Source organism: Cnephaeus nilssonii, assembly GCF_951640355.1.
Source record: "Cnephaeus nilssonii genome assembly, chromosome: 7".
Taxonomy (NCBI): domain Eukaryota; kingdom Metazoa; phylum Chordata; class Mammalia; order Chiroptera; family Vespertilionidae; genus Cnephaeus; species Cnephaeus nilssonii.
Window position 1 is genome coordinate 4751586 of NC_137078.1, and position 27462 is coordinate 4779047.

The following is a 27462-nucleotide window of genomic DNA, read 5'->3' on the forward strand; positions in this document are numbered from 1 at the left end:
CCCCACTCATGACCTCACCCCCCTGTTGTCTGTGTCCATTGGTTATGTTTATATGCATGCATACAAGTTCTTTGGTTGATCTCTCCCCTTTACCCCCACCTTCCCCTGCCTTCCCTCTGAAGTTTGATGGTCATTATCTCTGGGTCTGTTTTTGTTCATCATTTTATGTTGCTCATTATATTCCACAAATGCGTGAGATCATGTGATATTTATCTTTCTCCAGCTGACTTATTTCGCTTAGCATAATGCTCTCCAGGTCCATCCATACTTTTGCAAATGGTAGGAGTTCCTTCCTTTTTACAGCAGCATAGTATTCCATCGTGTAGATGTACCACAGGTTTGTAATCCACTCATGTGCTGATGGGCACTTAGGCTGTTTCCAAATCTTAGCTATGGTAAATTGTGCTGGTGTGAACATAGGGGTGCATATATCCTTTCTGGTTGGTGTTTCTGGTTTCTTGGGATATATTCCTAGAAGTGGGATCACTGGGTCAAATGGGAGTTCCATTTTTAGTTTTTTGAGGAAACTCCATACTGTTCTCCACAGTGGTTGCACCAGTCTGCATTCCCACCTGCAGTGCACGAGGGTTCCTTTTTCTCTGCATCCTCATCAGCACTTGTCATTTGTTGATTTGTTGATGATAGTCATTCTGACAGGTGTGAGGTGGTACCTCATAGTCGTTTAGATTTGCATCTTTTGGATGATTAGTGGCTTTGAGCATGTTTTCATATGTCTCTTGGCCTTCTGCATGTTCTTTCAAAAAGTATCTCTTTAGGTCTATTGCCCATTTTTTGATTGGGTTGTTTATCTTCCTTTTGTTAAGTTGTATGAGTTACCTGTAAATGTTGGAGATTAAACCCTTATGAGTGATAACATTGGCAAATATGTTCTCCCATGCAGTGGGCTTTCTTGTTGTTTTGTTGATGGTTTCTTTTGCTGTGCAGAAGCTTTTTATTTTGATGTAGTCCCATTTGTTTATTTTCTCTTTAGTTTCCATTGCCCTATGAACTGTATTGGTGAAGACACTGCTTCGGCATATGTCTGAGATTTTGCTGCCTGTGGATTCCTCTAAGATTTTTCTGGTTTCCCGTCTTACGTTTAAGTCCTTTATCCATTTTGAGTTTATTTTTGTGTGTGGTGTAAGTTGGTGGTCTAGTTTCATTTTTTTGCATGTATCTGTTCAATTTTCCCAACACCATTTATTGAAGAGACTGTCTTGATTCCATTGTATGCTCTTTCCTCCTTTGTCAAATATTAATTGAGCATAGTGGTTTGGGTTGATTTCTGAGTTCTCTGTTCTATTCCATTGGTTTATATGTCTGTTCTTGTGCCAGTACCAGGCAGTTTCGAGAACAGTGGCTTTGTAGTATAACTTGATATCTAGTATTAAGATCCCTCCTACTTTGTTCTTTATTTTTGTGTGTGTTTTTTATTCATCTTCAGATTTTGCCATTGGTTTTCTTTAAATTATTGTTACTTTTCTTATATGTTTAATGCTTTATTTATCTAATTAGACTGAGCTAACAAGCACGAAATAGTGCTTGAAACTGTAAGTCTCCTGTAAATTTTTTAATTTAGAATTTCAGTCTTGCTTTTCTCTTTCAATAAGAGCTTATAGGACTTAATTTTTTAAAAAGAGGTTATAAATTTCAGTATAATGTAGGTGTCTTTCTGAAACTTGTTCTTGGTATTGTGTGGACCTTTTTGATGTTAAAACTTTTTGTTCTCTTTTCTCATACTATTTCTATGGTGATTACTCTTTATTTTTGTGTTCATTTTTTATTGTTCATTTCTTTTGTTTAATTTTGGTTCTTTTTTCCTATTAATTTTCTTCTGAAAGTCCTATTCACACAATTCTGTTGTATAGTATTTCATATGGGAACTAAAAGAATAATAAGGAAAACCTATTTAGGTCTGCCTTTGCCAATGATTGTCCCTTTATCATATTTTCTTTAGATTTTGTAGTATTTTCATTAAACTCCAACACATAGTGGAAGCCTCCTTGGTACTGTTAACCATGATATTGATATTGATTGTTGATATGTTTATTTTTATACTTTACTGTTTGGATGATTCCTCCTGATCCCAAGAGAAACAGTGGTTTTCAGCTGTTGGCTTCCTAATAGAATTTCCTGGGAGATTTAAAAAAAACAAACTACCCGATAGCTATATTGGGCTCCTTGGGAATGGTACCTCAGGCATTGCTATTTTACAAAAGATCTTGGTGTAGTTGTAATATTCACCCAGTGTTAAGAACTACTGCTTTACAGGAATTTTGAAAATTTTTGCCACACCTTCCAAGGGTATTTGGGATAATGTAAAAAGTTTATTTGGGAGATCCTAAATTAGTTATTATTGAGCCCCAAACCTGAATAACATCTAATCCATGGTCACTATTCTCAGGAAGCCCCCATAAACTTTATTTTGTGTTTTCTTATTTTATAGCATTTTTTGGCAGTATCTTCTTAAGGATTTTTTGTGTGTATTTCCCCCCCCCCCCTCATTAAATCTGGTTTAGAAGGGGTTACTTTTAGTTATTTAATTAGTTCTTTCTTCATTGTGCCAACTTAAGTGATCTGATACATTTTTGCTACTTTATGAATTTTTAGCACAAATGTAGGGTTCTCTTAAGTCACTGATTCATCAAGTGATGACAAATTAAGAGGGTTTTCTTTCCTCTGAGGTAGTGAGGTATTAGCAGGCTGGTTCATCTCAGTGGAGATGAAGAAACTTTTAGTTTTCACCTGCAAGGTATGAGGGAGAGAAACAGTCTGTTCTTCTGCATGGGAATGAGAATTCTTTTCACCCCTCCCAGTCTAATCCATTGAGGACAGTTGGAGTCTGAGCTTTTCCCAAGGCCTGAAGAAATCTAAGCTCCAACACTAGTTACTTCAGTAGGAAGTTGTGAAATACAGAAGTTATAAACATGTTTAGACTGCTTTGGCTAAATTTGAAGTAGCATATTTGGCCTCTTTATGGACATTTTAGGTTCAAAGCTATTTTTCTCATGTAATAAAATGTTTTATGAAATAAACTACTTATGGAGCTGAGTTTTGAGAATTCCAAGGTATGTACTTTTTTAAGAACCTGCTTCGTTACTGAAAGTGTACTTATGTTGTTTATATCATGAAGTTTACGAAATGGTCAAATGATCTTATCCTCATATCTGCAAGCATAAATAGTACTAAATGTACTATGAACTCACTACATGAGTTGGCCTTGACAGAATAATATAATTTTAAATAGTATAATTTAAAAATGGGGGCATTTTCTTAACTACAAGTATATGGCACATCATCGTTAATTTGATGTATTGTTTAAATCATTTAACCAGAGGATTAAAAGCTGATATAAATAGATACCACTGTTTAAATATCCTGATTTATTCATCAGATAAAAATTTCCAGTGGGCAAATACTGGAGCAACTGTGTTTGGAACACAGTCAACCAATAAAGTTGGGGAAGAAGAAGATGGCAGTGATGAAGAAGTAGTTTATAATGAAGATATCCACTTTGAACCAATAGTGTCATTACCAGAGGTAAATATTAAAGTATGAAAATCTTACTAATAACTTCATATTTTAGGTTTCAAACTTGATTTGCAGGGCTAACTTTGCATTTCTTTCAGAATATCTACGGTTTCAAATGGAAATTCTTTATTAGAAGTTAAGCCTTTAAGTATAAATTGTCATTTTTGTTAAAATTTACATATAAACTAGAGGCCCCTCACAAAATTCGTGCATGGCGGGGGGGGGGGGGGGGGGGTGTCCCTCAGCCCAGCCTGCACCCTCTCCAATCTGGGATCCCTCTCACAATCCAGGACTGCTGGCTCCCAACTGCTCGCCTGCCTGCCTTCCTGATTGCCCCTAAACGCTTCTGCCTGCCAGACTGATCACCCCCTAACCACTCCCCTGCCAGCCTGATTGATGCCTAACTGCTCCCCTGCAAGCCTGATTGTCCCTAACTGTCCTCCCCTATAGGACTGGTCACCCTTAACTGCCCTCCCCTGAAGGCCTGGTCCCCGCCAACTGCTGTCCCCTGCAGGCCGGTTGCCCCCAACTTCCCTCCTCTGCTGGCCTGGTCACCCCTAACTGCCCTCCCCTGCAGGCTTGATCACCCACAATTGCCCTCCCTTGCAGGCCTGGTCCCTCCCAACTGCCCTCCCCTGCTGGCCTGATCGCCCACAACTGCCCTCCCTTGCAGGCCTAGTCCTTCCCAAATGCCCTCCCCTGCTGGCCATCTTGTGGTGGCCATCTTGTGTCCACATGGGGGCAGCCATCTTGTTTGTTGGAGTGACAGTCAATTTGCATATTACTCTTTTATTAGATAGGATATATGCCTGGTGCATGGGTGGGGGCCAGCTGGTTTGCCGTGAAGGGTGTACCCGATCAGGGTGGGGGTTCCCTTTGGGTGTGAGGCAGCCTGGGTGAGGGGCCTGCGGTGGACTGCAGGCCAGCCACGCCCCCCGGCGACCCAAGCGGAGGCCCTGGTATCTGGGATTTCTTTATCTTCTATAATTAAAACTTTGTAGCCTTGAGTGGAGGCCAGGGCTCGCCAAGGCGGGAGGGAAGCTTGGCTTCCTCCATCGTTGGGGGCAACCCAAGCCTCCTGCTTGCTCCAGCCCCGTGGCCGCCGCCATGGTTGTTGGGCTAATTTGCATATTCGCTCCTGATTGGCTGGTGGGCATGGCTTGTGTGCGTAGCGGAGGTACGGTCAATTTGCTTGTTTCTCTTTCATTAGATAGTATGTTGTTTGGTATATTACGTATAAAATTATTGTGGAGAGCTTATTTTTTTCATAGGTTTCTTTTCATAACAATTCTGGGGGGCAAAATATCTAATCTCATACTTGCTAAAGTCCTATCAGTAAAAATAAACTACATTTTCTGGACAAGAATGTTGTTTTAGACAAATTACTTTGTTAGTTTTCAACCTCAAGTAGTAAATATTTCTCTTGAAGAACTTTTTGAACCTATTCTGTTTTATAAAAGAATATATTTAATTTTCAAAAGGAGGAAGAATACTTACATAAGAGAAAAAGACTTAATAACAAATCAGGTCTTCACTGCCTCATCCAAGTCAGATGTATTCCTAGCCCTAGGATATTATCATTTGTTTTGATAGCACAGTTCACATTTTGTTAATGTCATTACAAAGACAGTATTTTAAGGAATTTGTTATGGAATATGTTATGACCAAAAGCTTATTTTTTCATCTATCATAGGTAGAAGTAAAATCTGGAGAAGAAGATGAGGACATTTTATTTAAAGAGAGAGCCAAACTTTATAGATGGGATCGAGATGTTCATCAGTGGAAGGAGCGTGGTGTTGGAGATATTAAAATTCTTTGGCATACACTGAAGAATTACTATCGGATCCTAATGAGAAGAGACCAAGTCTTTAAAGTGTGTGCAAACCATGTTATAACCAAAACAATGGAATTAAAACCCTTAAATGTTTCAATTAATGCTTTAGTTTGGACTGCCTCGGATTATGCTGGTAAGTGATACTTTTCACTTTTTAGATTTTGCTAAAATCCATAACAATATTATAACATTTTGATATGGAGATAACTGTGTTGTTCTGTTGTTCAATAGATGGAGAAGCCAAAGTAGAACAGCTTGCAGTGAAATTTAAAACTAAAGAAATGGCTGATTCTTTTAAGAGAAAATTTGAAGAATGTCAACGGAATTTATTGAAACTCCAGAAGGGACAGGTATCACTGACAGCAGAATTATCAAGGGAGACAAATCCTGTGGTGTTTTTTGATGTTTGTGCAGACGACGAACCTCTAGGACGTATAACCATGGAATTATTTTCAAACATTGTTCCTCAAACTGCTGAGAACTTCAGAGCACTATGCACTGGAGAGAAGGGTTTTGGTTTCAAGAACTCCATTTTTCACAGAGTAATTCCAGATTTCGTTTGCCAAGTAAGTATTGACTGTATATCACAATTGAAGTCTAGAAAAGTGCACTACACTAATTGGGAAATTTGAGTGTTCTTCCTCACCTATAATTTTCTTAAGGTATCTTTAGCTTTTCCACAAATTGGTGTCACCATATCAATATATCCTACCGCAAAAAATTTTCAGCCTAAAATAGTGGAAATTTATGATGACTTCAAACTTGCCATAATTGAGGGTGGGAAAAAGACCTCTTGTCACTTTTGTCTTCTTTCAAAAATGGGTATTATTTAGTTTTCATACCACATTTTCAAGCAAGCAGGGTGTTTAAGACTTCCCTGTAGTGGTTAGTCTGTGTGCATTGTAATATTTTACTCAGGATCCCTATTAATAAAAAATTTTTTCCAGGGTGGAGATATTACCAAACATGATGGAACAGGAGGACGGTCCATTTATGGCGATAAATTTGAAGATGAAAATTTTAATGTGAAACATACTGGTCCTGGTTTCCTATCAATGGCTAATCGAGGCCGGGATACCAATAATTCTCAATTTTTTATAACATTGAAAAAAGCAGAACATTTGGACTTTAAGCATGTAGTATTTGGGTTTGTTAAGGATGGCATGGATACTGTGAAAAAGATTGAATCATTTGGTTCTCCTAAAGGGTCTGTTAGTCGAAGAATTAGTATCAAAGAATGTGGACAGATATAAAATCATTGTTTTTTATAGTAAATTTTACCTGTATAAACAATTGATATGAAGCTTAGCTGTTATGACAATATAGTAATTATGTTCAGCTTTTGAAAATGGACATTTCCAATGTATAAATGTAAAATTGCAGCTTATAGCTGTTGTCACTTTTTAATGTGTTACAATTGACCTTGCATGGTGTGAAATAAAAATTTAAACACTGGTTTATTTCAGATGTACTTGTGTTTATGTACTCCTGACATATTTGTATTAAAAATGGAATAATACTAATGTTATTAAAAGCAATAGACCTTCTCATTGAAGGAATATTATATAAGCAATTTAATTTTAATTTCTTTTAGGATATTGGACTTCCTGCCTGGATATATTTACTGTTTGAATAAAGGGACCAAAATGGGGGTAATTTTTATTTTAGATTTGGAAATATATTTGGTAATTTTAACTATTGGTGTGCTCATTTATGCATAGAGACTTATGAATGGGCAGAGCCCAGAGGTTAGAGACTTAACCCTTTGCATTCGCTTGCTTTTTTTTCGATTCCTTTATTCTAATGCTAACCGTGTCGAGTCACATTGACATCCGAGTGCAAAAGGTTAACCAAAGTGCTCTTCTTTAATCTTTGATAGTTAATGAACTTCTGGATAGTTAATGAACTTCTAAGTAGAGTACCTTCTTTTCTTAAAATTTATGTAGCTTCCTGTGCCCTTTCAAAGGTATTACATTTATTTTTACATTTGAAACAAGTTGAGTATGTCCGTAGATTTTTTTTTAACTTTTCTGTCATCTATTCCTACTACCTCAAAATTGCAGCTTTGTTCTAGTTGAACTTGAATTTTTCCTTGCAGTTACTGTGATAAAGTGTGAATATTTTAAAAAGATCTATTCCATGTTTTTGGTTAAAGATTTGCTTTATACTAGATTGTTGCAGTAACTTTTTCTGGTGAATTTTGTAGCAAAAATAAAATGATGATTATTAACAGCCATGACATTTAGAAAATTTATTGTGCATATAATTGTTAATTCTAGAACCAAATTAAGGAGGACAATTAAAGGTCTATAAACTCAAAATGCCACATAATTTCCACAGCCCCCAAGGAAGTGACTTTTTTCAAGTTTGATACACACTGAAAATTTATTTGGAAATGGCTAGTTTCAAAAGTTAGACTGCTAAAAAAGCGGATACTCTCATAAGCCTACTCAATATAGAACTACAAAGAAGCTAATTGGAGCACAAGATTTGGTATATTCCAATCATTCTAATCACTAACAGTGGCTGCCTTCCGCCCTCCTGTGTTCTTCCCAGTGAAATTATCGCATTTAGTAAAAGACAGTGGGGTTTATTCTGTTGTTTAGGAATTTGGAAATAGGCTATCATATATAATAAAAGGCTAATATGCAAATTGACCGAATGGCGGAATGACTGGTCACTATGATGTGCACTGACCACCAGGAGGCAGATGCTCAACACAGGAGCTGTCAGTCGGACATCCCCTGAGGGCTCCTGGACTGCGAGAGGGCACAGGCTGGGCTGAGGGACCCCCCACCCCCACGAGTGCATGAATTTTGTGCACTTGGCCTCTAGTCTATATGCAGTATATAAAAGGCTAATATGCTAAGTGTCCATCTGACCAGTTACTATTACACACCGACCACCAGGGGGCAGATGCTCAACGCAGGAGCTGCCGTGATGCGCACTGGCCATTTACAAAGAAACAGCACTGTGGACCTGGCACCGACAAAGCAACACTCGGCTTCCCCCAAGTGAGACACAGGCCCTACCACCACCCCGGAGTGAGAGCCCACCAAATCGCAGCCAATGCTGCCCAAGACCCATGGTGCAAAATGTGGCCCATAGCCCAGCCTGGAAACGATGGCTGTGGGTGCTGGGTAATGATGTCACATAGCAACGTCTGGCTTTCTCTCCCTAGTGACTAGCCTCGGAGTTTCTTCAGCCCAGGAACATGACTTGTTTTATAACCAGGTGCAAACATTTTACACTTTAACCAATTGTCTGTGAAGCGTTTTCACATGCCTCATCTCATTTGAACCTCCCAGAAGTCCTGGAGTAGGTAGATAGGAGACTCTGATGAATCCTATTTCTTTTCATTAGCTGGCAAACGGAGATTTAGAAAGTTTAGAAACTTGACCTGATTGAAAAGTAAGAAATGGTGGACCTTGAAAATGACTTCAGGTTTTTTCACTGTGCAGAATATAGTCAAACACTGCTACAGTTAAATATTTCAATTTAATATGACGATTGTTAACAGCCATGACATTTAGAAAATTTATTGTGCATATAACCCTTTGTTTTCCTTGTGTGATCTACAATAATCTGCTTCGTGTTGACATTTACTGCTGTGTTGTTGACTACCTGAAAGAGAACTTAGGGTGCTTCACGGGGCTGGAAAAAGTTTAGCTAAATCAGAAAGCAGGTCTAATTAAGGAAGTTTATATACATAAAGCTCTCGCTGACGCCATTTGTACAGTGTATTTGCATCTGTCATTGTCAGATGTGAATTTGATAGGGTGAAATTGTCAGGGTGAATAGCGATATTAAAATATTTCTTCTAATTCATTTCCTTTTAATGTGCACAAATTCGTGCACTGGGCCTCTAGTCCAATAATAAGTACCTGTTCAACCACTAGTTAAAGAAGGAGAGGAATGTTGTGTGTGGTTTTTGTGAGTAATGAGTGATGGAATACCATCACTAAATCCACTTGGCCATATAACCAGGTAACTGATACTCCAGTGTATCAGTTGAACTACATGCACCTTAAAGAGAACTATGGACTATATGTATGCTCATTTAATAGTAAGAATTGACTTCTTTGGAAGTTTATCCTATATAATATAGAGATAATATGCAAATTTACCACCACTCGAACACACGATGGCCACCCCATGTGGACACAAGATGACCAGCAGGGGAGGTCAGTTGGGATGGACCAGGCCAGCAGGGGAGGGCAGTTAGGGGCAATCAGGCTGGGAAGGGAGGGCAGGGGTGGCCAGGCCAGCAGGGGAGAGCAGCTGGGCGTGACCAGGCCTGCAGGGCAGGACAGTTAGGGGCGACCCGACTGGCAGGGGAGGGCAGTTAGGGGCGACCAGGGTGGCAGGGGAGGGTAGTTAGGGGCAATTGGGCCTGCAGGGGAGCAGTTAGGCATTGATCAGGCTGGCAGGAGAGTGGTTAGGGGGCAATCAAGCAGGCAGGCAGGCAAGTGGTTGGGAGCCAGCAGTCCTGGATTGGAGAGGGTGCAGGCTGGCCTGAGGGACACCCCCTGCCCCCGTGCATGAATTTTGTGCATCAGGCCTCTAGTGTAGTATAAATTGGTATAAGGTTGTGAATTTTTCAGATAGCTGATGCCTGTGTTGTGATTTTAGAATAATATTCAAGTAAAGGCAAGTGCAGTTTAGAGATTTTTTTTTTTTAGAAATCAGTGGTATCTTAAAGCATTCAAATTTTGTATTAAGAAGCTTTAAAAACTAATATTTTGACCAAAAGTTTGATAAAAATGGCCAGTAAGCCTACTTTACTATTAGTATTCCAAAGATGCTTAAAAGTGGCTTGAGGCAAAGGACTTTGCCTATGATTTCTCTTATTTCCTAATGTGGTATAAACCCATGTTATGTATTTTTTAAACTGGTTTGATTTTATATTGGCTCATTAAATTCTGTTTAAAGATAGAATATAAAGGAACTCATTTTTATACTATAGTTATATTGTATGCCAAGTAATTATTGGTTTAAGTAATTATCAGGCAACTACTTTATTAAAATATTCATCTTATAAAATTTTTGACATTGGAGAAAATTTAAAGATAATCCAGAAACTCTAGGAATTATTAGTCCAGAATGCTGGTGAATACAGTTTAGAAAAGTAAAGGGTTATACTAGTGTATTTATATAGGAAATTAAGTAGTTATTCAACTCCATTAGTCTCCGATTTAGGTTGATATACTATACCAATGAATACTGAGCACCTACTAAATGACAGGCACTGTTCTGGGCATTGGGGGAAGTTGGTTAAAATAAAAAAAAAAGCATGCTCTCATGTAACTTACATTCTAATACTACTTATTAATATACCATGTTACTCTGAGTAGGAAATACTGGCCCATAATAGGAAAGTGAAGAGGTAACTCTTGAAATAGCTATACTTTGTAGTACGGTTTATTCTTGGACTTACCCCCTCATTTAACATTACAGTTAGCAAGGCCACCCCGACTCTGTCCAAACGCACACAAATACGTCAGATATGCCCAGACCAAGGTGCGGTCCTCCCCGTCAGGTTTGGACCATCCCGGTGAGCCCAGGGTCCGGACCGGTGCGGCGTGCATCCCACCTGCAGAGAGAAGCTGCGGTTACCAGGCGGCCACTCCGCCCGGCCCTGGAGATCGGAGGCTCCGCTGGGGGCGGGGCCGCGCCGCTGAGAGCCCAGGTGGGCGTGACGGAGGAAAGCCAAGTAGCAAAAGACCGAAAGGGTAAACGCCATTTACCAGTCCAAATAACACACTAATTTAGCAAATAGTCACTAAAGGTAACGCCAGGACATTTTTAACAAGGTGTGACAAGGACCCTCGCCTCGCCAGAGGGACCGTTTCGTGCGTCATGACGCACTTCCGCTGCGCGAGCTCCGCCCCTGCGCGTCCCGCCGCGGATTTGAAGGCTGTTCCCGAGGAGACAACGGCGCCCGGCGCGATGCAGCCGATGCAGCAGATGCAGCCGCCGCGGCCGAGGGTGGTCAAGCCCCCCGGCCAGGATTTCGCAGTGGAGCGTCTCAAAAGCCGCTACGGGCTGGCGGCGGAGGTGAGGCCCGCTTCCTCCTCGCCCTGCTGGTCGCTCGGGAGAGGCGGCGGAAGGGAAGCTGGCAGCCGGGGCGAGCGGTTCTGGGCCGCCGGTCAGCGGCGGGCGGGCGGCCGGCACGGGAACCAACGCCCTTCGCCACGTGCTTTGGAAGGTTCTGTCCCGCCAGTCGGGTGTGTCACTGTGGGAAGTGTTTTCAACTTTTACTTACAGTGACTTGAATGGAGTTAAAAAACAGTTCAGCTCCTTTAAAAGGCTTGTTTTGAAATACTTTCAAAACTAAAAAACAAAACGTTGCCAGAATCCTCTTGTACCCTTGTGGTGTAGCACCGTGATAAACGTAGCACGCTCCCCCCCTTTCTGACCCCTCCCGCACAGACATCCCCCGGACTGTCTGAGGACCATTGGCGGACATCATCACCAAGTGCAAATGCTTCCGGGCGTTTTCCCAGAAACAGGGGCATTCGTCTTGTCTAAGCAGAGGAGAGTAATAGATTCAGGACACTTAACATTGGTACAATATTGTGTATTTCATATTCACATTTTACCAGCAATCTCAGTAAGGTCCTTTGCATACAAATATTCTCTCCTGGTGCAGATAGAATCAAAACAAGCATTGCCTTTGTTTGCTTTTCCCTTTTGCTGCCTTTAATTTAGAATAGGTTCTGAAGACTTTGTCTTCTGCAGTATTGATGTTTTTGAAGAGTTAGAACGATTATTTATTAGGATGTCTCTGTGTGGGCTTGGCGATATCTCATGATCAGATACTGGTTATACATTTTTGTCAGGAATGTTCCATGACTGGTGTGGCTTGCGATGTTCATCAGGAGACACTTGATGTGGCGTTGTCACGTTATTGATGTTAACTTTATCACTTGGTTAAGGTGGGCCTACCAGGTTTTCCCACTGCTCTAATTAAAGGCTAACCTTTGTACATAATTTATAGGGAACTATCTTGAGACTGTAAGTTGATTCTTAGTATACACATTAAATGTCATAATTTTTCTTTTTTTAGTATTCTGTTTCAAGTTTTGATCAGGCTAAATGTAAGAGAAGATATCTAACCTCCCCAGGTAAGCCAGTAGAGAATTTTCTGTATTTGGGGTTTTATCAAATTTAATTTGAGAGAAAAGACTTTTAAAAAATGTTTAGACTTAATTGCTATTGCCAGATGTCTTGTAATACTAAGCTTTTTTCAGTCTGGTAATGATCTAATAGTAATCATGATATTTGGGGTGAATGTGTAAGATGTCTTTAAATATAAAATTGAATTTTTTGGTGTTTCAATTATAGTATTTTTATATTAAAAATTAAACAGAGTATATTAGGTAAAGTAGGCTAAATGGCTATTTTTTCACACAAGCTTTCCGAAGTTATTAGAGTAATTATTGCACTGGAGGAATTTATCAAATAAATTTATTTAGTAAAGTTAATTATACTGTGGGATTGGACAATCTGTGACTAACATGCATAGCTAATTAATCATTAGAATTTTTATTTTTTTTGATACTTCTTAGTGTCTTTAGTAAGTGTAATTATTGAAGTTTGAGATGATTTTAGCAGAAACAGTAGTTAATATCTTTAAAAGTTCATTAGATGTTGGATTAAGGAATTTCACTTTTTTCCAAGCTTATTTCATTTTGAAATTTTAATTCTGTTTTAACAATCTTCTAAAACATTTGTTGAATATGAAAAAGATATTCCAGTTATTACTGAGTCCAGTATCTTAAAGATATCTTGTAAAGATTGAATTTTAATTTTGAAAATTACCCTAAAACTTCATTCTTCCAAAATATAACTGAAAAGTATAGGTCATTAAATTTCTGAGGGGGTAAAAATGAGTGTTAAAGTAGGGTGCATACATTTATAAGTAATTCTAAATAGCTTATCAGAGAAGCTCTATTTTCCTTTTTTTTTTTTTTTTTTTTTTTACTGAATTTAGATATAGGCTAACAATTTATTAAACAAATCTTAATGTTTAAGTATATAAAATGTTTCATGGTTGAGGACTGATGAAATGCCATAAGTATTTAGAAAGAGGGCTGGATTTTCAATTTCATTCTTTCTATTTGCTGGTTGTGGAAAAATTTGCATAACTTCTCTGATTTCTCGGTTTCTAACCATTAAAATAGAATTAAAAGAACCTATACTGCTTGCTTTGAGGGGTTAGGATCAAATAAGGTAATGGATGAAAAAGCATTTTGTGATCAGTAAAGTGCTATAGTATAAATATAAGAGTTGTTTATTTTCTGGAAGTTTGCATTAAGGAGACATAGATATAAGAAATCCTTTCACTAATTTTTCTGTTTTATCTTTAGGAGCCTAGAATAATACAATTAGGTAAGTAATTTCTGCTATTTTCTTTTTTCTTAATAGATGACTTGGATGTCTGCTCATCTGGAGATAAAGTTGATTCCTCATTAAGATGGTATTCTGATGAAAGAAAGCATTCCACTATACCTCTTTATAGTTCATCCAAGCACTTCAACATGAACTGGTAAAGTACCCTGTATCCTTACTGTTGTTATCCCTTCAGTACCTCAAAACACTGAAAAAAGGCAAAGGATGGATTATTTATGTGTTTTGTTTTCTCTGAGAGGAAGTATAAGCAGTCTGGAGCCTGCTGAATAGTAGTGTATGTCTAGTAGTGTGATAAGCAATGGATTTTAGATAGACTGAGAGAGAATGAAGTCTGGGAGATGCTAACTGGGCTGTGAGGGGTTAGTAGTGTTGTATAGGAGATTTTACCCTGGGTAAAACAAGTATAAAAACAGTGAAAGCTGCCTGGCCAGTGTGGCTCAATGCTTGAGTGTCGACCAATGAACCAGGATGTAATGGTTCGATTCTTGGTAAGGGCACTTGCCTGGTTGCGAGATGGATCCTCAGTAAGGGGCCAGAAGGCAGTGGATCATTTGATTTGTTCTCATCATTGATATTTCTATCTCTCTCTCTGTCCTCCTTTCTGAAATCAATAAAAATATACTTAAAAAGACACACACATATACACGAAACAGTACTAGAAACTAAGGTGAAATAAAATACCAAATTTGATCTTATTAAATTCCAAAAATATGTGTCAGAAGGAAGTACTATTTGTATCAAGGGTTAAACATTCTATCTAATAAAGAGGGAATATGCTAATTGACCATCACACCTCACAAAGATGGTGGCACCCACAGACAATAAGGAGGGAATATACTAATTGACTGTCACACCCTCAAAGATGTGTGCACCCACAGCCACAGGATGGTGACACCCAGTCCCCTCAGCTTCTCAGCTGCCCAGGGCCAGCCCGAGGCGCAGGCAAGCCTCGGATGTCGGCTGCCCAGGACTGGCCCGAGGCACAGGCAAACCTTGGATGGTGGCTGCCCAGGCGTCCAGGGCTGCCTGAGGCTCAGGTAACGAGGGCCGGCTGAGGCTTGCACTTCTGGCAGTGGCAGCAGCAGAGGTGTGATGGGGCGTCGCCTTCCTCTGATCGCCGGGTTGCCTCCCGCCCCTGAGGGCTCCCGGACTGTGAGAGGGGGCAAGCTGGGCTGAGGGATCCCCCCACCTCCAGTTTTGAAATAATGTTAAACAACAAAGACAAATACAGAATGAAATTTTGAGATAATTATGGAGAGAAAAAAAGACAATTGTGCCTAAAATACCATATATGATTAAAGTAATTGATATTTGGTAGCTTAAATTTATTTTTAAATATATTTTTTTATTCATTTCATAGAGGAAGGGAGGAGAGAGAGAGATAGAAACATCAATGATGAGAGTGAATCATTGGTCGGCTGCCTCCTGCACGATCCCCACTGGGGATCGAGCCCACAACCCGGGCATGTGCCCTTGGCCGGAATCAAACTCGGGACCCTTCAGTATGCAGGCCAATGCTCTATCCACTGAGCCAAACCAGCTAGGGCTGGTAGCTTAAATTTTTAATATAATTGTTTCATTCTCTACTTTAATGAGTTAATCTATGTACAGCACTTAAAACAGTGTTCAGCACATAGAAAAACATTCAAATATTATCATTATCTTTGTTATTACTCTTATCATTCACAGAGTAGCCTAGTTGATCTGGATTAAGCATTTGGACATGAGGTATATTGAATAGAGAGGAAGGAAAGTGAAAATTACTTTAAAATAATTAAGAATTTATGGAAATTATTTTCTTACTAGTGGCCCGGTGCACGAAATTCATGCACATTAAAAGGGAATTAATTAGAGGAAATATTTTAATATTGCTATTTGCCCTTTTTCTGTAATAGAAGTGTCAGAGATTAAAGAAAATTAGTAAAATATATATGAAAATCTCCCTTCTGTCAGAGTCTGGGGCGTGCTGCGGGACCGAGTCAAGTCCCCACCCACTCATGTGCGCCTCAAAATCTCGCGAGACCCAGACCCGGCCGACCCCACCCCCATTGAGTGAGACCCAGACCTGGCCGGCCCCAACCCCTCAAGCCCCACTCGACGGGGGGTGCAGCCTCAGGTCCCCCAGCCTGGCACCAGTTGGGTACAGCCTCAGGTTCCCTGGTGCAGCCTCAGGTACCCCGGCCCGGGGGCGTGGCCTGAGATTCCCTGGCCTGGCACCGGGGTGGGGGCCATGGCCTGAGGTACCCCATCAAGCCCCGCCGGGTGGAGGGTGCAGCCTGAGGTCCCCTGTCCAGCCCTGCTGGGCAGGGGAGGGGGGCACAGCCTCAGGTCCCTGTTGATCGGTTGTTATGGCATCACGGCGTGACGACCATTTGCATATTAGCCTTTTATTATGATACTAGTAGCCCTGCACACGAATCCATGTACCAGTAGGTCGCTTTCGCCCTCCTTTAGCTCTCTGCCTGCTGCCCTGCCCTCCTATAGCTCCCCGGTCTTCTTCCCTCTCCCCTGCCATAGCTTCCTGTCCGCTTGTAGTTCGCTGCCCCACCCTCCTGCAGATCCGTGATCTGGTCCTTATGCAGTCAGTCGTTACGCCTCAGGGCGTAACAGATAATTAGCATATTCCTCTCTTATATAGGATTTAACTGGTAATTTTATAACTTTTTGTTTCTGGGTATACTTAAAATTATAATTTAAAACTTTTTGACTATAAAGCGTTTTATAACGGACAGTTTTTTCACAATCCCTTGTCATGACCTAGTGTAGAATTATACTACTGTCCAGCACAGTAGCTGCAAGCGGCTATTCAGTACTTGAAATTGGGCTTTTCTGAATTGAGGTATGTTGGAAATCTAAAATACACATCAGATTGAAGAAAATGGGCCCCAAAATGTAAAATATCCTAATTTTAAAATACTGATTACATGTTCAAAGGATAATCTTTTAGACATACTAGGTTAAATATAACATATTGTTAGAATTTTACATTTTTTTATGTTTTTAATGTGGATACTAGAAAATTTAAATAACCTTATGTGACTTGCATTATGTTCCTTTTGAACAGTACTTTCAACTTTGAGAAAGTTCAACTTTGAGATCATCTTTTTGGTGAGAACACTTGGAAGTCTAGTTCTCTTTCATCTTTTACTAGTTACATCATCTGTCAGTTATTTAAATGATTTAGGGTTCAGTTTCCTCATGTTAAACAATAATTCTTTTAGCACCGGGCCTCTAGTATTTGTATCTGTAGGAAGATACTTTTAGTGAGTTTGCAGGATCAATGACTTACTGTTTATATTTTTACTCTTTGCTTTTAAAAAAATGTTTACATGTTACATTTTTCTCAGTTGTGATGCTGTTAATATTTGAAAAGCAGTTTTATGTTTTTAGAATGCTATAGTAAACTTCTAGAATGCTTTGACATAATTTTTCTTAAAGCCTAGATGATGAACTGGATTCTTTTCATAATTTGAAGCAACGGGAAAAAGAAGTAGAGTTAATTGAGAAGGATCATAGAGTGAATAGCTCCAAAATAACCAAGCAGTCTTTTAAAGAAGTAGAAAAAGGTAAAAGAAATATTCTTTTTAGAATAATCATTTAAATAATAACTTTGTGAAGTTGCGCACACAAAGCTTACCGCAGAGTGATAACACTTGTCCTCAGGTGTCTGTATTTCTGTGTTCTAAATTTTTATAAAACATGACATAGTTATTGTGCTTATTATTAAACTAAAGGAAAGAAGAAAAATAAACTTCATTTTTTCCACTAGTATTCCTAAACTCTCAAAACTTATGAAAATAAGTTAATCAAATGAATACTTTGTATAATTTCTTTAGTTCTTTTTCATGTCAGTATTTGTTAGGAAGTGAGTAAAAGATTAAAAGATTGTTAGTAGTAATTGACTAATCCTTTAATATTTTTAGAAAATATCCCAGATTACTTAAGGTATGGCTTCCTTAGGCACTGAATTAGTAGTTAATCTCTATGTGCCTGGCTGCATAGGTCTGTTAGGATTTTAGGGAAAGAGGCAATCAGAGATGAGGCCCTCTTGGCTGTAAGTTTTTGAGAGCACTATTGCCACATTGATAGCCATTATGTGGCATATCTATCTATACTAATGAAAGGGTAATATGCTAATTAGACCGGACATCTTCCAGAAATCCTTCCAGACAAAGCCACGGAGGCGGGGCCTAGGCAGAGGTGGTTAGGGGCAATCAGGGCGGCAGGGGAGAGCAGTTAGGGGGATCAGGCCAATAGGGGAGATCACTTAGGGGGATCAGGCCGGCAATGGAGAGCAGTTAGGGGCGATCAGGCAGGCAGACAGAGTGGTTAGGGGCGATCAGGCAGGCAGGCAGGTGAGCAGTTAGGAGCCAGTTGTCCCGGATTGTGAGAGGGATCCCGGATTGGAGAGGGTTCCAGGCCGGGCTGAGGGACCCTCCCTCTCCCGTGCACGAATTTTGTGCACTGGGCCTCTAGTGAAAAAATATATAGGATAAAGCAGTCAAGATAATTCTGGCATTAAAACAAGAACATATTATTTAAAGGAGGAGGTTATAGAAATTACATAATTACAATTTATATTAACAGACATTGTATAAAGTTAAAGATAGGCAAAAACCAAATAAGCCTTATTTTTATTTATTTTATTTTTTAAAACAATATATTTTATTTGATTTTTTACAGAGAGGAAGGGAGAGGGATAGAGAGTTAGAAACATCGATGAGAGAGAAACATCTATCAGCTGCCTCCTGTACATCCCCTACTGAGGATGTGCCCGCAACCAAGGTACATGCCCTTGACCGGAATCGAACCTGGGACCCTTCAGTCCGCAGGCTAATGTTCGTTGTATCCACTGAGCCAAACCAGTCAGGGCAAGCCTTATTTATTTTAATATATTTTATTGATTTTTTACAGAGAGAAAGGGAGAGGGATAGAGAGCCAGAAACATCGATGAGAGAGAAACATCGATCAGCTGCCTCCTGCACACCCCCTACTGGGGATGTGCCTGCAACCAAGGTACATGCCCTTGACCGGAATCGAACCCGGGACCCTTGAGTCCACAGGCCGACGCTCTATCCACTGAGCCAAACCGGCCAGGGCAAGCCTTATTTATTTTAAAACAGAACATGATTATATTTAATACACAAGTTTGATACAATCAAAAAGTAAAACATCAGAGTAAAATAGTAACAAAAAACATGGTATTTCATTTGCAATGCATGAGAAATTGTTAACATCTTTAGTCATAAACTAGCTCTTAAAAACCAGTAACAGATTCACTACAATGCAAGGAAACTGGAAAAAATAAAATGAAATAATACAAGTGTTGATTAAGCATTAAGCATATATGATGATTTCGCTGAGCAGTGATGAAGAATAATTTCTCTATAGTGAGCAGAATAAAGACACACCTAATATTCTTCGGTTTTGGACAGTGTTGTACAGTTTGAATGCATAAATACTGGGAGGCAGATTGATGAGAAGTATATATAATTAGGGGGAAAGCTAGTTTGAATTTAAGTAAAAATTGAGTATCCTTAGCGAGAGCAATTCCAATTCATTGGAATTATTTTAACAAGTTAGTTGAATAAATTCAAAAGGAATGATATGAAAGCATATTTAATGCAGAGAAAATATGTAGCCAGTATAAGCGCCTAAAACACTACTTGCTTATCAAGGCAAATAAGGCCTTTTTAAAAAATATAAGTAGCAAAATTTAAAAAGAAATGAACAATGATTAACACTATTTTTGGGTTAGTGGTTAATATATGATCAGGAGTTTCTGAGGTAACTACATTTCTTGTCCTAGACAGTTAATACATGAGTGTTTTCGTGCACTTTGAAGTCTATTTTGAAACCATTTCAAACCGAAAAGTACCCAAAAGATCACAAAGAATTCTGTATAGCCCTTATCCACATTTTCTAAATGTAACATTTTTACTACCTTTGGTGTATCATTCTTTCCGCATATGTTGCCTGAAACTTTCAAAAAATACTAGAACTCATATTTATAGTAGTTCTTCCTGAAGATTATCTGTGAATATTTAGAACTAAATTAATAAAGTTTAAAACTTTTATTTTCTTAGCAGTAGCCTGGCCAACTAATTTGGCGTCAAATTCAAGAAATTGGACTGAATGTTGTAGTGATGCAAGTGACTCTCCTTTGAAACGTGTCATCTATCCAACATCTAAAGCATCAAATAAGCAGAGTTTACTTCCACATCAGATCAATCAGATATATGATGAATTATTCCAAATACATCAGAAACTGCAGGTAAGAACTAAATACTGGGTTAAGTATTTAGAAACATTTATGCTCTAAACACTAAACATTTACAAAATTTAAGTGCTACAAGGTATTTCATTTTGTTTTCAATAAGTGTGTCAAGAGATTGGACGGGAACAAACACAATTGTAAGAACTATTGAAGAGGAAAATGTATGGCTGAGAGAAAAAATAAACAGTGGTCTTTTTACGTGTAGGTGTATTTCTTAGATTTCAGACTATTTTTTTAAAAGTTCTTTATTGTTTAAAGTATTACATATGTCTCCTTTTCTTCCCATTGACCTCTCCCTGGCCATTCCCACCCCCCAGCACATGCCTTCACCCCCCTGTACAGTCTGTGTCCATGGGTTATGCTTATATATGCATGCATACAAGTCCTTGGTTGATCTCTTACCACCCGCCCCAACCCCTGCCTTCTGTCTGAAGTTGGTTGGTCTGTTCGATGCTTCTATGTCTTTGGATCTATTTTTGTTCATCATTTTATCTTGTTCATTATATTCCACAAATAAATGAGATCATGTGATATTTATCTTTCTCCGACTGGCTTATTTCGCTTAGCGTAATGCTCTCCAGGTCCGTCCATGCTGCTGCAAATGGTAAGAGTTCCTTCTTTTTTATAGCAGCGTAGTATTCCATTGTGTAGATGTACCACGGTTTTTTAATCCACTCATCTGCTGATGGCCACTTAGGTTGTTTCCAAATCTTGGCTATTGTAAATTGGGCTGCTGTGAACATAGGGGTGCATATATCCTTTCTGATTGGTGTTTCTGTTTTCTTGGGATATATTCTTAGAAGTGGGATTACTGGGTCAAATGGGAGTTCCATTTTTAATTTTTTTTTTTAAATTTCTTTATTGATTAAGGTGTCACATATTTGTCCTCATCCCCCCATTCCCATCCCACACCCCTCCCCACGGATGCCCCCACCCCCTGTTGTCCTTAACCATTGGTTAGGCTCGTATGCATGTACACAAGTCCTTTGGTTGATCTCTCCCCCCGAACCCTCACCCTCCCCTACCCTCCCTCTGAGGCCCAACAGTCAGATCGATGCCTCCTTGTTCCTGGGTCTGTTCTTGTTCATCAGTCTATGTTGTTCATAATTTCCCCTAGATGAGTGAGATCATGTGTTACTAGAAATATAAGAACCGAATGTGAGACGAGCAATAATAGTTATGCTGACAGGCAAATGAATCAGTCTGTAGTAAGTTTCTTTCTGGACCAACAGTTCTTTTGAGACCCAATTTCAATGTCCACCAGTTCCTTATGTGTACATGTCGGCACTTACTTTTCAGCTCTGGATGGTGGACAAATGGTGGTAATGCAGGTCCGACTCCCTCTGGTTTGGTCTCGCCCGGACCCAGGGGTGTGGCTTCACCTGGACTCAGGGGCGCGCGGCCTCACCCGGACCTGGGACCCAGCATCACCTGGGCCCCGGGGTGCGTTGCCTCACCCGGACCCAGGTGTGCGCAGCCTCACCCGGTCCCGGGATCCAGCCTCACCCAGACCCAGGGGCGCGGCCTCACCTGGACCCAGGACCCAGCCTCACCCAGATCCAGGGGCGCACGGCCTCACCCGGACCCGGGATCCAGCTACACCTGGACCCAGGGGCGCGTGGCCTCACCCGGACCAAGGGGCTCGTGGCCTCTCCCGGACCCAGGGGCGTGGCCTCACCCGGACCCGGGACCCAGCCTCACCTGGATCCAGGGGCACACGGCCTTTCCCGGACCCGGGATCCAGCTACACTCGGACCCAGGGGCGCGTGGCCTCATCCGGACCCAGGGGCGCGGCCTCACCCGGACCCGGGACCCAGCCTCACCTGGATCCAGGGGCGCACGGCCTCACCCGGACCCGGGATAAAGCTACACCCAGACCCAGGGGCGTGGCCTCACCCGGACCTGGGTCCCAGCGGGGCTTCGTCTTCTTGATCCCAATTCCTGTTGTTCAGTTCCCTCTCAGCAATTCCTTCGGCCATTTTCTCAAAGCTCTGGGGCGGCTGCTGCGGAACTCGCTGGGCGGCGGGCTCGGCGAAGCTCCAGTGTGCCCGGCGCGTGTCGGTGGGCTGGTCTGAGGTCGCTGCGGCTGCACTCGGGTCTGCAGTGGCGACCAGTCGCCGGGCGAGCGCACCTGGATCTGGGACCCAGCGGGGCCTCGTCTTCATGATCCCAACTCCCATCGGTCAATTCCTTCTCAGCAATTCCTCCGGCCATTGTTCTGGATGGTGTCTGCTCAGTTTTCCAGTTGTATTTTCAAAATTGTTGTGGTAGGGAACAATCAGGCGTCTGCCCTATGCCGCCATCTTGGTCCTCCAGAAGATTCTTAAGTAAACTTATAAATGTGGTTCTGAACACTGTGTCGTCCATTAGTTTACTTTCCTTCATCCCTTCTATTCGTGACCTGCTTCGGTGTCTTCACCTTTTGGCTGCCTCCCTATCGCTCAGCTTCCCCAATCTCCCTAGGCGGTCGCTCTTGATACCCCCCTTTGTGGGCTGAGTGCAAAGTCTTGGTGTTGTTAAGCCTTGATTGCTGTTGGTACACTGGGAGGATTTGACCTCCAGTCCAATTGGCTGTGAGGATTAGCTGTGTCTATGCCGGGAGACAGCCTTATTCAACTAGACTTGCAAATTTGTAAAAACCTCTGTGCTCAGCTTGGATGGGGCGGAGTTTCAGGGTGGAGCTTACAGCCTTGGCTTCCTGTCAGCCCCGCCCTATGAGGTTCCTGTGTCTCAGTGTCCCTCTGTACTCCCTGCAAACACCTCTGAGAGAAAAGCGCCCTGGAGTTTCGCCCGCTGCCAAACAGTCTAGTCTCCCCCAATGAATCCAGATTCCCAGATTCTCGCCCAGAACTGGGTTTCAGTGTAGTCGGAACTGGGCTCACCGCAGTCTGGCGCTTTTGTCTCCTTCCCACCAGGGCAATTCAGCGGCATAGTCAACAGACCATTCTCTTTGCGCATTCCCGTGCACGCCTCCGGGGCTCTGCCTCTCGCCGCTCCTCTGTGTTTCCGCCCCACAGCCCAGATTCCCCCAGCATGAGCCTGGCTTCCCAGGGTTTCGCCCAGAACTGGGGTTCAGTGCAGTTGTAGCTGGGGTTCAGCGCAAACTGGAGCTTTTATCTCCTTCCTGCTAGAGAACGCCGGCCAGGCGGTCAGCTGCCCCTTCCTCTCCGGCTCCATCCTCTTCGCACGCGCGCGCTGGTGTCTCCACCCGTGTCTCCATACCTCAGGCTTTTACGGCTCCTCTGATTTTCCTTGTGGTTTTCTCTTTCCTTCTAGTTGTGGGCATTTCAGTCAGCCAGCTTTCCTGTGGTTCTGGATGATGTCCGTTTTGACTTTTAGTTGTATTTTTGAAATTGTTGTGCCAGGCTGTAGGTTAGGTGTTTAACCTATGCCGCCATCTTGGTTTCTACCTCCATTTTTAATTTTTTGAGGACATGCCATACTGTTCTCCACAGTGGCTGCACCAGTCTGCATTCCCACCTGCACTGCAGGAGGGTTTCTTTTTCTCCACATCCTCGCCAGCACTTGTCATTTGTTGATTTCTTTTTTTTTAAAGTATATTTTATTGATTTTTTACAGAGAGGAAGAGAGAGGGATAGAGAGTTAGAAACATCGATGAGAGAGAAACATCGATCAGCTGCCTCTTGTACACCCCCTACTGGGGATGTGCCCACAACCAAGGTACATGCCCTTGACCAGAATCGAACCTGGGACCCTTGAGTCCGCAGGCCGACGCTCTATCCACTGAGTCAAACCGGTTTCGGCAATTTGTTGATTTCTTGATGATAACCATTCTGACAGATGTGAGATGATACCTCATTGTCGTTTAGATTTGCATCTCTTGGATGATTAGTGACTTTGAGCATGTTTTCATATGTCTCTTGGCCTTCTGTATGTCCTCTTTCGACAAGTGTCTATTTAGATCCTTTGCCCATTATTTGATATATTGTTTATCTTCCTTCTGTTAAGTTGTGTGAGTTCCCTATAAATTTTCGAGATGAAACCTTTATCAGATACGTTGGCAAATATATTCTCCCATGCAGTGGGCTCTCTTGTTGTTTGATTGATGGTTTCTTTTGCTGTGCAGAAGTTTTCTATTTGGATGTAGTCCCTTATTTTCTTCTTAGTTTCCATTGTTCCAAGAGCTGTATCAGTAGATTTCAGACTTTTTGTTTTATGTTTCTTCCAATCCCATTTTTGTTTAAGAAATGAAACAAAATCTGCTGGTAAAGCACACTTTTGGAAATAGGCATTTTAGATTCATTGTTTTAAATCCCTATATGTAAGAAGTTATCTTGTCAGCTCTCAGCAAAATTATGGTTAGGACATTGGCCTTAATCTTGGGGATTTTTTATTTCTAAGGGAGGTAATTATGAATTTATCAAGTGTCCACTAGTTGGGAGTACAGAAGGAAGGAAAGTATTTCTGATACACAATTTCTGTTGAAATTCTAGTTGGAAATATGTTATATTTTTATACACATGAAATAAACATTTGAAAAACACGAATATCTCATTTTATCTAAATAATTCAAATTATAATTACCATAGCATTTTAGAAAAATATTTTTTTAGCCTAAAATCACTGGGGGAAAGATTAGGCAGAGAGAGTTTTAGCTTGGTATTTGACTGAGAGAGAATTTAAAGGACCAGGATTGAGAAGGGCATTATAGGTGTAAGGAATTGGAAGTGAGGAGTTTTTAGACAGGAGTGATTTGTCAGATTGTGAATTTATTAGTCTGTCTGAGAAAGAAAATAGTGAACAGTCAGATTGGGTATTGCAGGATTTTAACCAAAAGAGTGACAGAATAAAAATAGAGTGCATTGGGAAGATCCCTTTGCTAATAATCTATGGCAAGCATGTCACACTCAAAGACTAACATGGGCCAGATAAACAAGGTTTAAGTTTATGTTGGCCGCAGAAAAGCAAAAGCTTCAATTTTCATGGAAACGTAGGTTTATTTTTATAGAGACATGCTGAATACAAAGAGCTGTGTTGGTGTTCTTTGTTCCGGAGTCATAATGCCGGGGTTCTTTTCCCAGCCTTACAAAGGGTTCAGCATTCTGGAGAAAGGGGCTGCATGTAGATGATTAAAGAGTCCAAGGACGAAAGATATTTTTGAAAGGCATTGGGGGTCAGAGGAGCTTCAGCTAAAGGGAACTGAAGACTCTCCCTTGTCCAAGGGCCCGTGCTTTTATTAAATACTATTTGTCCCAAGGCAAGGTGGAAATATACACTTCAAAGGGTAAAGTATCAAAGGATATAGTTTGGGGAATAGCCTACAGCTGTTCAGGTGTTTGGCCAACAGGAAGCAATAAAATGCCCTGAGCTGTCTGGCAGCAGACAATCCTATTCAGGTTTTGGGGAAGTGACTTTTAGCGGTTTCCAACAGGTAATCTACATATGTGGCTCACCCTTGTTGAGCCCCCCAAGCTTCACCAACCTTTTGATAAAATTCTTGTAATTATTACATGCTGGAATTGGTTCTCGGCAGACTGAAAAAATTGAGTCATCGTTAACATAAAATAATAGAACTGTTAATAAAAATTAATATTTTTTATTGAACATTAACTTACCAGACACTGAATAACTGTACAAATTAATAAGTATAACACAAATAAACTTGTTTTTCTTGTTCTCCAAAAGTGAAATATTTCCTGTTGTATACACCAATCAAGTCAGTCCAAGACTAATGACCTGGCAATTGGCTGCTGAAAAATTCGATGCTAGTATTAGTGGAGAGAGATGGTGTGCCAGCACGTATCGCTTGTAAGGGAACACTATTATAGTAACCAGTTATTAGCGAATGTTGTAATTCGTTATTAATAATCGTATATAATAAAGAGGTAATATGCAAATTGACCATCACACCCTCGCACAAGATGGCCGCCCCCATGGGATCACAAGATGGATGCCACAAGATGGCCCGCAGGGGAGGGTAGTTGTGGGTGATCAGGCCAGCAGGGGAGGGCAGTTAGGGGTGGCCAGGCCAGCAGGGGAGGGCAGTTGCGGGTGACCAGGCCGGCAGGGGAGGGCAGTTGGGGGTGCCCGGGCCTGGATGGGAGGGCGGGCAGTTGAGTGGGACCAGGCCTGCAGGGGAGGGCAGTTAGGGGCAATTAGGCTGGCAGGGGAGGGAAGTTAGGGGTGACTGGGCCGGCAGGGGAGGGCAGTTGGGGGCAACCAGGCCTGCAGTGGAGGGCAGTTGGGGGCGACCAGACCTGCAGTGAAGGGTAGTTGTAGGTGATTAGGGTTGCAGGGGAGGGAAGTTGGGGGCGACCAGATCTGCAGAGGAGGGTAGCTGGGGGCAGGCCTGCAGGGGAAGGCAGTTGGGTGCGACCGGGCCTGCAGGGGAAGGAGGGCAGTTGGGGGGGGGGACCTGGTCGGTAGGGAAGGGCATTTAGGGGCGACCGGGCTGGCAGGATATGGCAGTTTGGGGGGACCAGGCCTGCAGGGGTGAGCAGTTAGGGGCAACCGGGCAGGCAGGGGAGGGCAGTTGAGGGAGATTGGGCCAGCAGGGGAGGGTAGTTGGGGGCAATTGGGCTGGCAGGGAGCAGTTAGGCATCGATCAGGCTGGCAGGGGAATGGTTAAGGGGTGATCAGGCTGGCAGGCAGAAGCGGTTAGGGGCAATCAGACAGGCAGTCAGGCGAGCAGTTGGGAGCCAGCAGTCCCGGATTGTGAGAGGGATGTCTGACTGCCCACAGGGATCGTGCCTAAACCAGCAGTCAGACATTCCCCGAGGGGTCCCAGATTGGAGAGGGTGCAGGCTGGGCTGAAGGACAGTCCCCCCCCCCCAGTGCATGAATTTTGTGCACTGGGCCTCCAGTCCTATGTAATAAAAGCCTAATATGCAAATTAACCAAATGGCGGAACAACCGGTTGGCGGGGGGTCGGGCCGGCGAGTGGGCGGCACCAGATTATCCAAGGCGGGTGTCAGCGGGCAGAGGGAGGGGATGGTGATCGGGGTGCGGCGGTGACCTTTGGTGGTGGAGAGGGGGTTGGGGGGCAGGGCTAGTTGCTCACTGGCTGGCGCCGTCCCCAGATTGCCCTGCCAGTTTCCTCCTGTAGAGGGAGGCCAGACTGTAGCTTAGTCCCCCGAAGATGTCTGGTTGACCCAGTCTAATTAGCATATTACCCTAGTATAGATGTCCATTTCGTACAGGGTGTCCCGTTTGTTGGAGTAGAGTTGTTCATAGTATTTTGTTTATAGTATTTTTTTACAATCCTTTGTATTTCTGTGGGATCAGTTGCTACTTCACCTCTTTTGTTTCTGATTTTATTCATTTGGGTGCTCTCTCTTTGTTTTCTGGTGAGCCTGTCTAGAGGTTCATCAATCTTGTTTATACTTTTGAAGAACCAGTTCTTGATCTTTTCAATTATTTTTTTGGTTTCTATGTCATTTATTTC

At 41.8% G+C, this 27462-nt stretch overlaps 2 protein-coding genes across 8 annotated transcripts in view; both read left to right on the forward strand.

Annotated features, from left to right (window-relative positions):
- LOC307103119 (E3 SUMO-protein ligase RanBP2) overlaps nt 1–6825 on the forward strand; it is a 90756-nt gene extending 83931 nt beyond the window's left edge. For all 3 annotated transcript variants that reach the window (XM_079777080.1, XM_079777079.1, XM_079777081.1), the window contains 4 exons: nt 3395–3540; nt 5225–5498; nt 5597–5931; nt 6313–6825. In XM_079777080.1, coding sequence (XP_079633206.1) covers nt 3395–3540; nt 5225–5498; nt 5597–5931; nt 6313–6618 — 1061 coding nt within the window. In that variant the 3' untranslated portion in view covers nt 6619–6825. The remainder of the gene's footprint in view (nt 1–3394; nt 3541–5224; nt 5499–5596; nt 5932–6312) is intronic.
- Nucleotides 6826–10655: 3830 nt separating this feature from the next.
- CCDC138 (coiled-coil domain containing 138) overlaps nt 10656–27462 on the forward strand; it is a 215382-nt gene continuing 198575 nt past the window's right edge. For 2 of the 5 annotated variants that reach the window (XM_079776948.1, XM_079776951.1), the window contains exons 1-5: nt 10656–11422; nt 12435–12492; nt 13796–13916; nt 17219–17346; nt 19867–20054. In XM_079776948.1, coding sequence (XP_079633074.1) covers nt 11225–11422; nt 12435–12492; nt 13796–13916; nt 17219–17346; nt 19867–20054 — 693 coding nt within the window. In that variant the 5' untranslated portion in view covers nt 10656–11224. Of the gene's footprint in view, nt 11423–11554; nt 11934–12434; nt 12493–13795; nt 13917–17218; nt 17347–19866; nt 20055–27462 lie in introns of those variants that run through there. The other 3 variants (XM_079776949.1, XM_079776952.1, XM_079776950.1) reach the window with 2 other exon arrangements.